The sequence below is a fragment of the Octopus bimaculoides genome, chromosome 16 (assembly GCF_001194135.2).
Source record: "Octopus bimaculoides isolate UCB-OBI-ISO-001 chromosome 16, ASM119413v2, whole genome shotgun sequence".
In the NCBI taxonomy this organism is placed as follows: Eukaryota; Metazoa; Mollusca; class Cephalopoda; order Octopoda; family Octopodidae; genus Octopus; species Octopus bimaculoides.
In genome coordinates, this window is record NC_068996.1 from 34,232,209 (window position 1) to 34,248,028 (window position 15,820).

Genomic DNA, 15,820 nt, shown 5'->3' on the forward strand with positions numbered 1-15,820 from the left:
TTGTAAAACTCAGCCTCCTTATTGAAAATATTTTCGTTTGTAGAAAGATTGGATAGTCTAAGTGAAATGTTCTTAACTAAATTTCTTGTTACCGAATTTGGATGATTGTTGATGTATTTTAGGTTAGTGGAGGGTTTGTGATAAGGGAAGAATGTTTTAGTGTGTAGGTCTAGAGTGACATCCAAGAAGTTAGCTATAGATGTTTCATCTCCAAATACTATACTAAAGCCCATTCTACTGAAAAACCTAGCTAGTCTATTTTTAACTTTTTGTATTTTTTGGTTTGTGGTGTTCTCTAAATAGAGTAAACAATCGTCTCTGTATAGACCACCCTTAACATTTGGGAATTGGTCTTCTAATTCATATAGAATATATGTGCAGACTAAATCAGCTATTTGTGCTGAATCGGAACTTCCCATGAATTACGTTATAACTTTATCCAACTATAGTTCTCATATTCGGTCATAATGTCTTACGTTTAAGATGGTTCCCATACATTTCCCTATGGATCGCATAAATTGTAATTCTTCGAAACATATGTCGGAATAAAGTATGCAGTTATAACATGCGTTCACTCCATTCCTTAAATTTATATATATATATATATATATATATATATATATATATATGTATGTATAATGTATATATCGTCATCGTCGTTTAACATCCGCTTTCCATGCTAGCATATATATATATATATATATGTATATATATATGTATGATATATGTATATATATATACATAATATATGTATATATATATACATAATATATGTATATATATATATATATATATATATATATATAATATATGTATATATATGTATATACATGTATTTATATGTATGTATGTGTGGATGTGTGTTGCATTTATCAGGGATTCTGTGTGTGTCCATGTGTGTTGGGTTTATCTGGGTGGTGTGTATGTGTGTGCATGTTGGTACTGAATATGCGTTTGTGTGTGTGTGTATGATTTGTGTAGTTTTCCAGGTGTGTGTGTGCTCTATTTGTGAGTGATTTGTTTTGTTTGCATTGTTAGTTAGTGCAGTGTGTGTGTATACATGTGAAAGTGTTTGTGTGAGTGCGTCTATGTGTCTTCTATTTGTTGGGGAGGTGTGCCATTGTGTGTGCATGCTTGTGTGTATGTCTGTGTGTTTGTGAGTGTTGTGTTTGTTGGGATTGTATTGTGTGTATATGTGTGTGTTTTTTCCTTTTGAGTGTGTGTGTGTGATTTTTTACTGGGGAATGGGCATATTGTGTTTGTGTGTATGTGTATGTACACGTGTGCATATATGCGTGTGTGTGAGTTGTGTTGTATTTGCGTTTTTGTGTGGGTGTGTTTGTGTGAATGTGATTTGTGATTGTCAGGGTGGTGTATGTAGGTGTGTGCATGTACATGTTTACATATGTGTGTTGGTTAGGGTTGCTAAAATCGTAGTGCAATTGTATGTGTACGTATTTTTTCTTGGAATGTGTGTGGGTTTGTGCTCTAGTGTGGGGATATTGTGTTTGTGCATGTGTGTTTTTGTATGTATGTGTGTGTGTTTGCGTGGGGGTGCATTGTATTTGTGTGTGTGTATGTGTTTGTGGGTGTGTACCTGGGGGAGGTATGTTAGAGTATGTTGTTGTGGTCTGTATTTTTGAATAAGATTATTTTCCCTATTTATTCGTGTTTGGTCAGTGGTGTTGTCTGGGCATTGGTATAGTGGGAAAACTAGGATTTTGGGGGACTTGTTTTATGCACAGAGATCTAAGTGGTATCTTTCTTGTGGTGGGATCACTCAATTGTTGGCGGTGGACTGTCATCCTTTCTCTGAGGGTAAGGCTCATTTGCCCTAAGTAATCTTTGTGGCATCCTTCACACTGTATGGCATAAAGTAAATTCTTTGATGCACAGGTGAAGTTATTTTTTACGACAAAAGTATGTCCCAACTGGAATTTGTATATTGTTCCTTCAATGCAAGTCCTGCAGTTGGAACGACCACATTTTTTGACAGTGGGTGGTGAGCTTATGTTGGGTAATTTTGCATTGGTGAGTGGGTTAGGGATTTGGGTTGTCTTTTGCCTTTTATTATTTTATGGGTTTCGAGTGCTTTTTTTTAGATGTGGGTCTTGACTCAGTAGTGGGATGTTCTTGTATATAATTGTGTAAGCTTCTGCATTTCTTGGATTGTGTGTTGAGAGATATGGGAGACTATTTAATGTACTGTGAGAGTGTTTCGGTATTCGTAAGTCTTGGGTCGCAATTGTCTTGGCCCGTTCTATTCCATTGTCAACTAATGATGTTGGGTAATGTCTTTTGAGAAGAACTGCCTTTAGTGTTTGGAGTCTTTTATTTCATGTTCTATAATTTGAGACAATTGTACAGATTCTTCTCGCTAGGTTGAAGGGGATGTTGTAGCATGGAAATCTAAATTTTGCTTATGGAGACAGCAGCTGAGTATCGCCTGAGGAGATATATATAGATCTTCTTATACAAGTAAATCGTTAAATAATTTGATTTAAACTTAACTTTAAATCCTGTATATACGAGGATCTGTATGTATCGAAACATTTCTAGTGATTAAAAAGCTGCCTAACTGTACTTACTCTTCTTTTTGACTCTTACTTTTTACTTTCAAACACAAGGAATACCTAAGAGTAGAATTGGTAGTATACCATAAGAATACTACCGACTATTTGGGAATTCTAAGTGTGAACGAGCTCTATTTGTACTCTTATATGTTCTAACAGAACACATCTCAACTATATATGTTATATATGTGTAACAATCGTGCGACCAGGAAATGGTGACGAAGGAATGGCTCCTTTAACGCATCGCACGGTCAGCACAAATATAAAAACAAAAAGATGGAATGAGGTTAAAATGAGTTAAGTACCAACAAGGAAAAGAGAGACTCAACCGGTAAAAATGTATAAAAGTAAGGTTTTATTGGTTGTCAACTAGAATGTCTGTGTGTGTGTGAATGTGACATAATAAAACACAATATAAGACAGGCCGGTGTGTTAACAAAGTGTGTGTGTATACAAATATGTGTATGTGAATGCAAGAGATACAGAGCATAGAAAATGGACGTTAGAAGAAAGTTCAGACACAAGGATGAGAAATACCAGTTCGTAGCAAAGGTACACAGTAGTTGAAGTGCTGTACCAAGAGGTTGTGGCGTTGAAGACAGAGCCAAAGTAAGACACATGTCGTGTAAGAAGTTGAGGCTTCAATGCTCTGGCTGGTTACTTGGTACAGAAGTTCTCACAGGTTGAATTCTGTTAACCTTGGTGGAGATATTTCACAAACAGTATTGAGTGAACCTGTGTGGGCGCTGTTGGTGGTGTGTATTAGAGAAGTCGGTGTAGACGCTGGCGACAAAGAAGCTTGTAGTAAACAGTTAGTTGAACGAAGTGTTGGATCTCCAATGAATCGGAGTCATGTCGTCGCTGGAACTGGCTGGTGCTCTGTGGTCTGCGGTTAGACCTCAGAAGGTCTAAAGCCAAGACTAACTTTAGCGCAGACAAGCTAGCTATTTATGAGAAATAATCGGCTCAAACAGGGGTTCAGAAAACTGTCGAACGTGACCTTATCTGAAGGCAGCGATTGGTTGGGTTGCACTCTGGCATGAGATAGAATAAGAGGGAAAAATACACCAATACCAACCAATCAGAGTGGTGGACATAAGGTCCAAAGAAGCGGCCGAAGGCTAACTGTTATCTGCTATGTCCGCATTCATGTGTATATAATAGAGAGAGAGAGCAGCTTCGCTACATATGTATGTATATATATGTTATATATGTATATATATACATAAAATGATAAAAAAATGATGAGGATAGATGAGGGTATATTAGTTTGATGATCAGAGAAAATGGAAGAAAAATTCACATTTGAGGTTACACTCTTCTACAGAAAGAAACTAGAAAAGCACTCGGAGAACGCAGACCTCCACCAAACCAGCAGAAACAGCACTACGATGTCAACCACTACCACCATATCACAATCACCACCTCAACCACCAACATCATCAGCAGCATTGTCATTGCTTCCACTTCAACCACATACACCGTGATCAACATTATCGTGACGGTTACATTGACAGTCACTTTAACCACTACAATACCACCATCACACAACTAACACTATCAACACCACTATTACCACCATCACCTCAGCATCACAGATCACACTGCTCCTGTCGCCATTATAACCACTGATACTATTTTATCCCCCTCCCATACTTATCTTGACCATCATCATCATCAACACTGTCTCTGCTTTCACCACAATCACCGTCAAAACTACAATCACCACATTCAGTTTCTTTACACAGTTGAAAATCCATTATCCGATACTAATGGGACCGAGATTGTTGCAGATTTTTTATTTTTCTAATTTCGGATTGCTTTATTAAAAAAAAAAAAATTGCATCTACAAAATAGAACAGGTCTAAACACAATAGCTTATAGACATACTCTAAATGTAGTTCTATACAAAACTTTAATAAATTTTTTTATACTTAAGATCATCAGAAATGTTAAGATATCAACCTCTACCCACATTGTCATGCTTTGATTAAAAGGTTACAGATTAGATTAGATTACTTAGATAAGTTTTGGCCGAAGTTGACTCAGGCCATGTCTAATTTAATAGCACCACCTGGAAGAGATACACAGTCAGCTCTGGGGAACCGTAGCCCATTCAAGCAGAGGGTTATTGTTTTCAGAGACATATCTGGGTATGGGTGGTTTATCTAGTATTTGTTGGGAGTAATCATCTAGGGATTGTTTGAATGCCGTGAAGTCACTTTCCTCCTTTATGTGTGTCTGGCACGATGTTGAAGAGAGCAGGGCCAATTGAGGTGAAATAGTTCTGTCATAGTGTTGTGATACGACACAAACATTTCTGTAGTGGACGGATGGTACAGGGGCCAAGCCTCGGACGAATTTTAATGATGGGCAATGTTGATGGAATATTTTCCACATCATACAGATGATATAGAGCTCACAACAGCAGTGGAGAGAGCAAAGCTTGAGCTTTTTGAGTTGACTTAGAGGGTAGCTGGCTATAGAATATCTACCTCAACTAATTATGTGATCAATGCAAGCATAAACTTTAAAATGAAATGTATAAACTGGTATTCTGTCAGTTATGACAATGGGTGTTCCAGTTGATCTGATCAACGGAACAACCTGCTCATGAAATTAACTTACAAGTGACAGAGTTCTCCGCAGACATGCATACTCTTAACATAGTTTTCAGGGAGATTCAGCATTGACACAGAATGTGATAAGGTTGGCCCTTTGAAATACAGGTACTGCTCATTTTTGCCATCTGAGTGGACTGAAGCAATTTGAAATAAAGTGTCTTGCTCAAGTACACAACATACTGTCAGGAATCGAAGTCCTGATCTTACGATTGTGAGCTGAATACCCCTAACTGCTAAGCCATGTGCCTTCCCTTGAAATAGTATATATTGACCAGTTATGGATGTTGGAATACAGCAAGGGTAGTATGAGTTACAAATGGCAATTTCATCAGTAAAGACAACAATGACTGCCATTATGTTAGGCTTACATTCAAGATAGATTTAATCATTTTAAGAGTTATGTTTTCAAATTGTTTTTGATCTTCATATAAGAGATTTAAATATATATATATTTTTTTCTTTTTTTTTTTTCAATTTTATCAGTGGTGTTTCCTGGATTTCCACCTATGCCGTTATGGGCTCCTAACATGCCTCCACCACCGCCACCACCTCCAACTCAGACTACATCCCAACAACAGACAGTCAACCCTGTGTCAACCCAGAATACTTCAAATACTAGTAAGTTGCTCTATTCATCACTCAGTATTTAACTGTTATTTCTATTTTATTAGTCATAATATTATTTATCAAGAGACTTAACCTGAAATCTGTGTTTTCAAATGTTCTTTTAGTGTCTGTTACATATATTGTTTATTAAATACAAATATTACTCACATTATTGTTATTGTAGTAGTATACTGTTGGCTATAAATAACTGAGTAGCCATAGTGTGTATGTATGTAGCTATAAACAATACCCACTCTCTCGAAATTGCTGGCCTTGTGCCAAAAATTTGAAACCAATAAATATAACTCTTCCAATTATCATTATCATCGTGTTGTAAAATAATGCCTCATTAATAAATACCTATCTCATCCATGCTAACATGAAAAGCAGATATAAAGCAAAAGAATGAATGAAGTTCACTATACTGTTTTTGTTGTTGTTGTTTTATTGCTGTTGTTATTTTACTTTGCAGCTAATCTGTAATTTATAAATGTTCTGGGTCTATTATTTATGAAACCATGTACAGTTGTATGCTGTAGATAAAAATAGACACTAGAATTAGATGAGTGATGATTCCTTGGGACAAGTAATCAAACAAAGCATAGATGTATTTTGTGCTATTAATTAAAGAAATTATTAACTTTACTTCCAAAATATTGACGCAAACCATTTTTCTATTTATATTTCCAATTATCTGAGACTGTCACTTAAAGTAACCAAATTATCATTTATATGTCTTTTCATTTTTACATCTTTCAAAATGTCTGGTATTCATATTGACTCATAGTATTTACCTCTATTCCATCACCACTGTGAATAAAGTTGAATTTGTTACTGACTGAGAAAATTATGATAGTAATAATGGTAGTGGTAGTGATAGCAACAGCACCTGCCACTACCATTGGCACAAAACTAGAAATTTAGAAGGAGAACTGTTGACCCACCCACTTCCTCCACTGGATGTTTAGTCTAGTGGTATTTATGGTATAGGCTGTCTGGTGCTGTGATTGTGTAGTGTATTGATTAGCAAGCAATATATTGATTTCAAATTTTGGTACAAGGCCAGCAAGTTTAGTTGTGTGTGTGTGTGGGGGGAAGTCAATTACATTAACCCCAGTGTTTAACTGGTACTTATTTTATTGGTCCCAAAAGGATGAAAGGTAAAGTTGACCCTGGTAGAATTTGAACTCAGAACATGAAGATGGACAAAATGTCACTAAGTATTTTGCCCAGTGGGCTAACAATTCAGTTAGCTTGCTGCCCTAAGCAAGCAATATATTATTAACTAATTATAATAGCATAATTGACTAAGATAAGCCTGTTGGTTGAACAGCCATATATTAGTATGGCCCTTGTATTTTGTTGTGGACACTATTTGTTGATCTGTTAAGCAATAGCATTGAGGGTAAAAGTAATAAATATTTTTGTTTACTTGATGGAGGCAAATTAAAATCTCCTCACGCAACATTCTTGTAATAGTTGTTTGTGTGTTCCCATATTTTATTTAGACCAGTGGTTCTCAACTAATTTTTGCCTGTGAAACCCTTTGATTCCTGTTTTACCCAACTGGAACCTCATAGCCATATGCAGTTTTAAAAAATCTCATATTTTTATGATTTAAAATTATTAAGAATTATATAAAAATATAGTTAAAATATTTTATGCATTGTAAGAGTATAACAGATTTATTGCGCATGATTTTTAACAACTGAGTCTTATGTGGACCCCAGTTGAGAATCACTGATCTAGACTGACAGATTAAATAAAGCACAAAATCTTTAAATCATTGTGAATGAATAAAGAAATAATGGGAACATTATTGAAATATCAACTGATGATTCAAAAATATATCTGATTCAAAACCCAAGAATCTAGCTATTGTCCACTGCTTGATGCAGCCATGTAAACCATTTCCCAGATAACAATATTTTGGTATTTAGTATAAACAAGGAGCTATATTAGTTTTGTAAAGCAATTTCTGACTTAATCGTTTACTGTCTATAATTAGTATTCTTTTTCATCTTTTTACTTTTATTCTAATTTTAGCTACTACAACAAATAGTACTACTACAACAACTACTAATACTACTACAACTACTACCACTACTGCTACTGCTGAACCAAGTATGTCTGTTCCTGAAAGTCAAGGTTTCCCTGGAACTTCTCAAAACAATATGTCATTTCTTAGTTTTCCTCCTTTATTCTCTTCTTTTGGTATGTGTATTTTTGATAATAATATTCATAATTTCTCATTTTTTATTAACACGTTTTTAAAACTAGAAAATAAATTCAAGATATAAAAATCACAATTTTTCCTAGTTTGGGCTACAGTGTTGGTGCCAGTAAGTTGTGCCTTATGTCTGTGTAGTTAGAAAAAGAGAGACTAGGCAGACATCATTTTGTGTCAAATATTTTATGCTGAGATCAACCGAAAGCTTATCACTGTCTTATCTGAGTATACAGGGTTAGCCAAAAGTCACCTGACAGTAAATCAAAACCATTTAAATATAAAACACTGTGAAAATTGTTCAAACTGAAGTCCTTCTTGAGCGACACTTTTCTCCATTCGAGTCAATACAGAATTACAGATAGTATTTATGGAATTTTGATTTTCTGTCGGGTGACTTTTGGCTAACCCTGTATAACTTGCTATGTTTGTACATGGACCTAGTTAACCCTTTAGAATTTAAACCAGCTGTATCTAGTCAAAATATTCTATCTGTTTTATGTTCATACTGGCCAGATCTGGCTTCTTGCATCTACCCTACAATGTCATTCTAAAAATAAACAGTGATATCATTGAAATGCCAAAACTACAAGATAATGCTTCATTAATTCAAAACAATGCAAATAAAACAAGCGTTACATTTGACAGATTAATCTGAATGCTAAAGGGTCAATTCTGCATGCTGATCAAATAGTTGATTGACTGCCATAAATTCAGTCAGTAACTGTAAAAACAAGCATTTGTCTGGCAACTTCTTTTCATATATTGAACTCTGTACAATCATTTCTAGTCTTTTGTTCTTTTACTGCTTTTGGTTATTAGACCATGGTCATACTGAGGCACCAATGGAAGTGGTATATTGTCATCAGTACTTTGACTTGTACCTATCAAAAGTTAACCTGGGCAGGATTTGAGATCAGAATCTAAAGGGTACTGATAAAAAATGCTACAGTATTTTGTTTGGCGCTTTTGATTCTGTAACCACTAGCTGTTTAATATTGACTTTCATTTGATTATTATCTATTAAATATATGGACTGTGGAGGCACATGGCCTAGTGGTTAGAGCAGCAGATTCGCAGTCGAGGGATTGCGGGTTTGAATCTCAGACTGGGCGATGTGTGTGTTTATGAGTGAAACACCTAAGCTCCACATGGCTCCAGCAGAAGGTAATGGCAAACTTCTGCTGACTCTTTCACCACAACTTTCTCTCACTCTTTCCTCCTGCATCTAGCAGCTCACCTGCATCAGACCAACGTCCCATCCAGGTAGGGAACCAGTATGCTAATGAAACCGGGAAACCAGCCCTTATGAGCTAAGCATGGCTTGCAAAGGAACAAACAATAACAACAAATATATGTACTGTTGGGGGCAGTAACAGTGTATTGAATATAACCCTAGACTAGATATTTACAGTCTCCTTAAAGGAGTTTCACTTGAATTTCTGCTAGCATCCTTTCAAGAAGAAAAAAAACATGATCCCTTTATTATTCATTTTTTTGTTGTTGTTGTTCTGCTTTATTCTTCATGGTTAGTTTTGTATATAAGTTTGTATATAATAAATAAATAAAATTTTTATTTTTATTTGAAATATTATTTTCATTTTCTTAAACTGTGAATTCAGTTCTACAGAATCAGTCTGTATTATCTGGCCTATCTACTGAGGAATTGGCAAGTTTGGAAGGTCAGGAACGGTGTAATATTGAGGCACGAATCCAATGGCTCAGAGATATACAAACTTTACTTGATGGTGCCATGGTACTTATGAATCAATATAACCAAGTGGCTGCACATTCGGGGTATATATGTCACTTCTTAATAGTATTTTCAATGTGTGTTTATGTATGCTAATTGGTTACATGTGTTATCCTACATGCTTTGAAATATCTTTTAGATAATGGCATTTCAGTTATTGGCGTGTGTGAAAGAGAGACAGACTTTTTGGGTGACCAGAAGTAGATGACACTTATCCAAAGTGTTACATAGTGGGACTGAACCTAGAGCCATGTGGTTGGGATGCAAACTTGTTACCATACATCCATACTTGCAATAACATTCAAAAGTTGAGAAAGATCAAGAAGTAGTTATAAATTTTGTTAAATATCATCATACTTGTAATTTATATACTTTATATTTTATTTTGATTAACATAGTGCAGGTGCCACATAAAAAGCACTAAGTCCACTCTGTTGAGTGGTTGGTGTTAGGAAGGGCATCCAGCTGTAAAAATTCTGCCAAAACAGACACAGAAGTCTGGTGTAGTTTTTTGCCTGACCAGCTCTTGTGAAACCATCCCACCTATGCTAACATGAAAAGCAGATGTTAAACGATGAAAACGATAAGACAGTTGACACCTCTCCTTTGCACATCTTCATATTACTGTCAAAGAAATTCTTTATACTTGCTTCTATTGCAGATAAGTAAGATATGTAGAATGAGTGATTCCAAAGATAACTTGTTTTTTAAGCAGCAGAGATAACAATGACAATGGTAGTTGCTGATGTTGTTAAGTCTTAGAAAGAAAAAAGGCTAAAAATTTGCAAGGAGGGCTTATTTCATTAAATCTATCTCAGTACTTGAACTGATACTATTTTATCAACCTCAGAAACATGAATGGTAACATTGACCTAGCTAGATTTGAACAGTTGGAATAAATATCATAAAACATTTTGTGTGATGCTCTACTGATTCCATAAATCAAATATCCCAAATGATGACAATAATGACAACAGCATTAGCAAGCTACCCATTTTAGGAGAGGTGTATAGTTATTTGAATTGATTCCAATATGTGATTGGTCCATATTTTATAGTCCAACAAGTATAGGAGGTAAAGCTGACTCCAGCGAGCATTAAACATAGAATGTAGAAAAATGTAACTAAATGTTCAGACACTCTCCATAGTTTGCCACTTCTATTATATTTTCCCTATGAAAAGATTGCTAATTTTCAAACTCTCCAAAGATTATAAGGTCAAATGAATGTGTTTTTATTTTATTATAACAGAATTCAAGGAATTTCTATGTTGCCAAGGAATGTTGATCAACCAAATACATCTTCTCATACCAAAGACCACAGTGTATCACAGAACCAGCTGTCTAATAATGAGTCAGCGGGAAAGCCAAATGAAAACACTCCTAACAAATCTGAAGATTTAGGTACAATTTTTTTGTTATTTTATATTTACTAGGGGAACCCCTTAAATCTATGCTGTCTATGGTGGTGTAAATATTGATTTTGCCCTTTAACATTTAAACTGGCCAGACCCAGCTTCTCACACCTACTCTACAATATCATTCTAAAAAGATAGAAATATCATTGAAATCTTGAAGTTACAAAATAATGCATGATTAATTCAAAATAATGTGTATATATAAGCGTTACATTTGATAAAATGATCTGAATGCTAAAGGGTTAGGGCAAGTGGAACAACAGAAATTATTTCATACTAGCTGCTGTCTTATTTTACCTAGGCTGGTTACTGGAGTTTAAGTTTATATTAATTTATAGATGTTTGAATTAGATAGAGAAAGAGTTTTAGTACCTGTTAATTAAATTTATGCAATCTGGTAATAATGTTTTAAGTCTGTCAAATATAAATTTGCAGTAAGTTACAAGGAGACAAAAGAAAGTTAAATCAAGAAGATTTTTTTGGAAATGAAATGCAAACACGAGTTTTATGTGTTATATTGTAATATAGTAATAAGAGATTTATGTTTCTCATAGACAGTGAGGAATTAGGGGAATTAGTGGCATTCATAACTTGCCCCAAAGTACCAGTGTAGTGAAATTTCTTTGTGAATCTATTAACTAGGCTTATAATAATTACTCAGTTTGCATAAGTTCAGAGAATTGAAGAGGATAATCAAATATATTATACTCATTATATGACTGGTATCTATTTTGTCAACCCTAAGATGGATTGTCAGCAAAGGTGGTTTCAGTAGAATTTGAGCTGTGAATATAATAAATGAAACCAATGCAGGATATGTATTATATCACAACACTCTTGCTCCTGTCAGTTCATCAGTCTTTACTGACAACAAACTATTGAGGGGGCCTTGTGTGGTTGCTAGATATAGCAGCCAAATACTCCTTGAACTACATTCTACCATTACACAAAAAGCAATGTAGTTCTCCATAATCTTTCATAAAATAAGACAATCATGGTTGGGATGTCTTTGACCATAGTTCAGTTTAATCAAGGCTGACCTGGGATAAAACAACACTAAAAAGCTAGTGAGATATTGGTTTCTAACATTGGCACATCATTGTCATCATCATTTAACATCCGTTTTCCATGCTGACATGGTTGGGACAGTTTGATGGGAGCTGGAGAGATGTCTGTTTTGGCATGGTTTGTACAGCCATGTGCCCTTCCTAATGCCAACCACTTTACAGAGTGTACTGGCTGCATTTTATGTGGTGCTGGCATTTATGCTTTCATGTGCACTGGCATGGGTGCTTTTACGTTGCACCACTACAGGTGCTTTTTATGTGGCACTAGTACAGGTGCTTTTCTACATGGTACCAGCACAGGTACTTTTCTAATGGCACTGGCACAAGCACTATTATGTGACACCAAAGCGGGTGTCTTTTACATAACACAGGCACCTGTGAGCCTGCAAGACAAAGACCTCAGCTGAGAGAGGAAGTATAGATTGGTAGCCTGGATGGATTGATGATTACTGATGGCAAAGACATTTAGTATTGTTTCCATCTTTTCTAAGATAATAGGAGGACTTGTTATGACTGAGATGATGGAAATATAGTAATAGAACTACTTTGGTTATGACTATGATCATGGATGTATTTTGGTTATGACTGAGGTGACGAACATGCAGTGCAGTGATTATGACTGAGGTGATGGATGTACTGTAGTTTATGACTAGGATGCAAAGGAATCACCAAAAACCAATTTGCTTGTGTGAAATCATTTGAAAATAATAACTGACAGACAATTGGTAGTAAATGTTGTAAAGCAATAACTTTACCAAATCTCACTGCCATACATAAACAGAATGAAGACATTATAGTTTTAACTCTATTATTTTCATGCACACACACAGATTACATGTGTGCACATTCAATTCTGTGAAGTTCTCTGTGTACAAAGACTAATTTCATGTATATTCCACTTCTAGATTACCTTGATTTGGAAGGTGCTACAGGTGAAACTCCAAAGAAGAGTTCCAGTTCACCAGAAGCTGAACTTCGAAGAAGACGTTTGCAACACTTTATTTCTCAATCCAATGAAACCAAGTAGAACTTGTCAAATTCCTTTTTCTGTATAATACTGTACATATAAATATATGCAATTTAAGCCCCATCTTGCTTATTTGTTAAAATCTTCCCAACATTTGCCCTCACTGCTACAGCAATTTTGTTATTATTATTATTATTATTATTATTATTATTATTATTATATTTTAGCTTAACTTACATCAAAACTAAAATATAATTATTTGGAAATGGTTTTGAAGTTGGAATGTTTCTGACTTTAAATTTAAATTAAAATTAAAAACATTTTTTTTTCTCTCCACATTTTTCATCTTTTTCTTTTGAAGAAGTTGATTATTCATACTTTCAGAAGAAAGTAGTCTTAAAGAAAACAAAAAAAAAGATTTTTTTTTTTTTTTTTTTTAACTATGTAAAAAAAATAATAAAAAACAAAGAAAATTTCCCGAAAGATTCAGTATTGGTGAAAAATTAACTGACTGAAATATTTTTTTATGACATCTTTTAACAAATTAAAAGTGGTCTTTCGTAAACCTATACATCGGTTACTAAAGAAATTCCTTATATTTATTTAAAAAAAACATCAACAACAAAAACACTTAGATTCCTTATTTAAGCTAATGGTGTGTCTAACTATGAGTATAAAAGACAATCAGGAAGCTTTTGGTCAAATTAAAATAAAATCTTGTATCTCTACTTTAAAATCTGGTTCACTTATCATAAGCCCCTGCCATATTCCTCATTTAAATATATTTAACAGGGTTGAAAGTTGCAACACTACAAATGTCCAATATTTTTGTGATCATCCTTTTATTTTTATTTTTATTTATTATGTGTATAGAGTCATTTTGTTTTGAAAGTTATGTCAATGCTGGAGATATGTCTTGTCCCTTAATCGATATTTATATTAGCAGCTACTAACTTACAACATTAGTACTGTAATTGTTTTATTTCTCTCAAAATAAAACTTCAATATTATCTGTAATTTGTGTCAAGTTTTAGGCGGGTGATTTTTGTTCTTAAATTTGTCCAGTTCTACTGCTAAAAATGTTGGTATATATGGTCGTGTGCTTAAGAAGCTTGTTTTGCAACATTCAGTAACATTACATGGCACCTTAGGCAAGTGTCTTCTGCTAAAGTCTTGGGCAAACTGAAGTGAATTTGGAAGACAGAAACTGGAAGAAGCCTGTTTGTTGTGTATGTGTGTTTATTGACATATCACATACTCATAAAATGTTTCTGTTACATAATTGGTGTTTTTTTGCAATATTCTGTGGTAAAATATATCCAGACTACAGGAAAACATCATCTTGTTTGAAAACAGACGAGGGTTGGTAATGAGAAGAGCATCCAGCTGTAGATATAGTCTGCCTTGGTAAATTTTGTCTGAACCATTCAAGCAACAATGATGATGATGATGATGTGTGTATGTATATGTGTATATATATATATATATATATATATATTTGTGTGTATATATATATATATATATATATATATATATATATATATATGGAATAATTTTATATTCAAATCTACACCTTGTAGTATGCTGTTTCAAGCCAGTTCAGAGTATTCAGTAACACACTACAACTACCAAAATGTATTCTAATAGAAATAAGCTAAGCAGATTAAAAATTGAGGTACCTTTTGATAAGTCACCAGAGGAGACACATCTGCACCTATGCACCACAAGACACTGATACACAATGGGTTGAAACGATCGTAGTGAATAATAAAGTTTCGTGAATTCCACTTTCTTTCTCTCATATTTTTATACATGTATGTGTGTATGTATACGTATGTATAATGTATATATAAATATATATATATATGCATGTATATATATGTATGTATATATATATATATATATATATACACACATGCATGTATATATATGTATACTAGCAGAGATATCCGGCGTTGCTTAGGATTAAAATGGCATGCTTTTTTTATTGTTTTACTTGCTTTGGTCATGTGACTGGCCATGCTGGAGCACCACCTTTAGCTAAATAGATTGAGTACAGGATTTATTCTTTGTAAGTATAGTACTTATTCTATTGGTGTGTTTTGCAACATCAGTAGTCAAGTGATTGTGGGGGTACAAACAGATGCACTCATATATGTGCATACATATATATGTGCATATATATATATATACATATATATATATATATATATACACATATATATATATACACATATATATATATATACACATATATATACTCAGTACATATATATATATATATATGTATATATGTATATATATACATATATATTTATTTATTTATGGTCATGCTGGAGCATGATTTTCCGTTTTTATGCTGTGCTCTCTTCACGTTTCTTGCATGGCTCTTCTCCTCCACCTGATATAGTCCAATCAAGAGTTTTGATAGCACATCTGGTGTATAAGAGAATTTGACATTGCTGCCCTAAACTGTGTCTCATTTCGAGCCATTGGTTCGTCTGGTATCGAGGAGAGGAAAGCGTCGAGTTTTGTCGTGAAGACCTCCACATCCATGTCTTGCAGGTCTCTCAAATGTTTTGGCAGG

The 15,820-nt window shown here is 34.3% G+C and overlaps 1 protein-coding gene across 1 annotated transcript in view; it reads left to right on the plus strand.

Annotated features, from left to right (window-relative positions):
* Window positions 1-15,020, plus strand: part of LOC106883391 (E3 ubiquitin-protein ligase synoviolin B) — a 44,851-nt gene extending 29,831 nt beyond the window's left edge. Inside the window, exons 10-14 of the mRNA XM_014934384.2 lie at window positions 5,681-5,815; window positions 7,850-8,017; window positions 9,653-9,827; window positions 11,034-11,185; window positions 13,172-15,020. Coding sequence (XP_014789870.1) covers window positions 5,681-5,815; window positions 7,850-8,017; window positions 9,653-9,827; window positions 11,034-11,185; window positions 13,172-13,293 — 752 coding nt within the window. The 3' untranslated portion in view covers window positions 13,294-15,020. The remainder of the gene's footprint in view (window positions 1-5,680; window positions 5,816-7,849; window positions 8,018-9,652; window positions 9,828-11,033; window positions 11,186-13,171) is intronic.
* The last annotated feature ends 800 nt before the right edge of the window (window positions 15,021-15,820 follow it).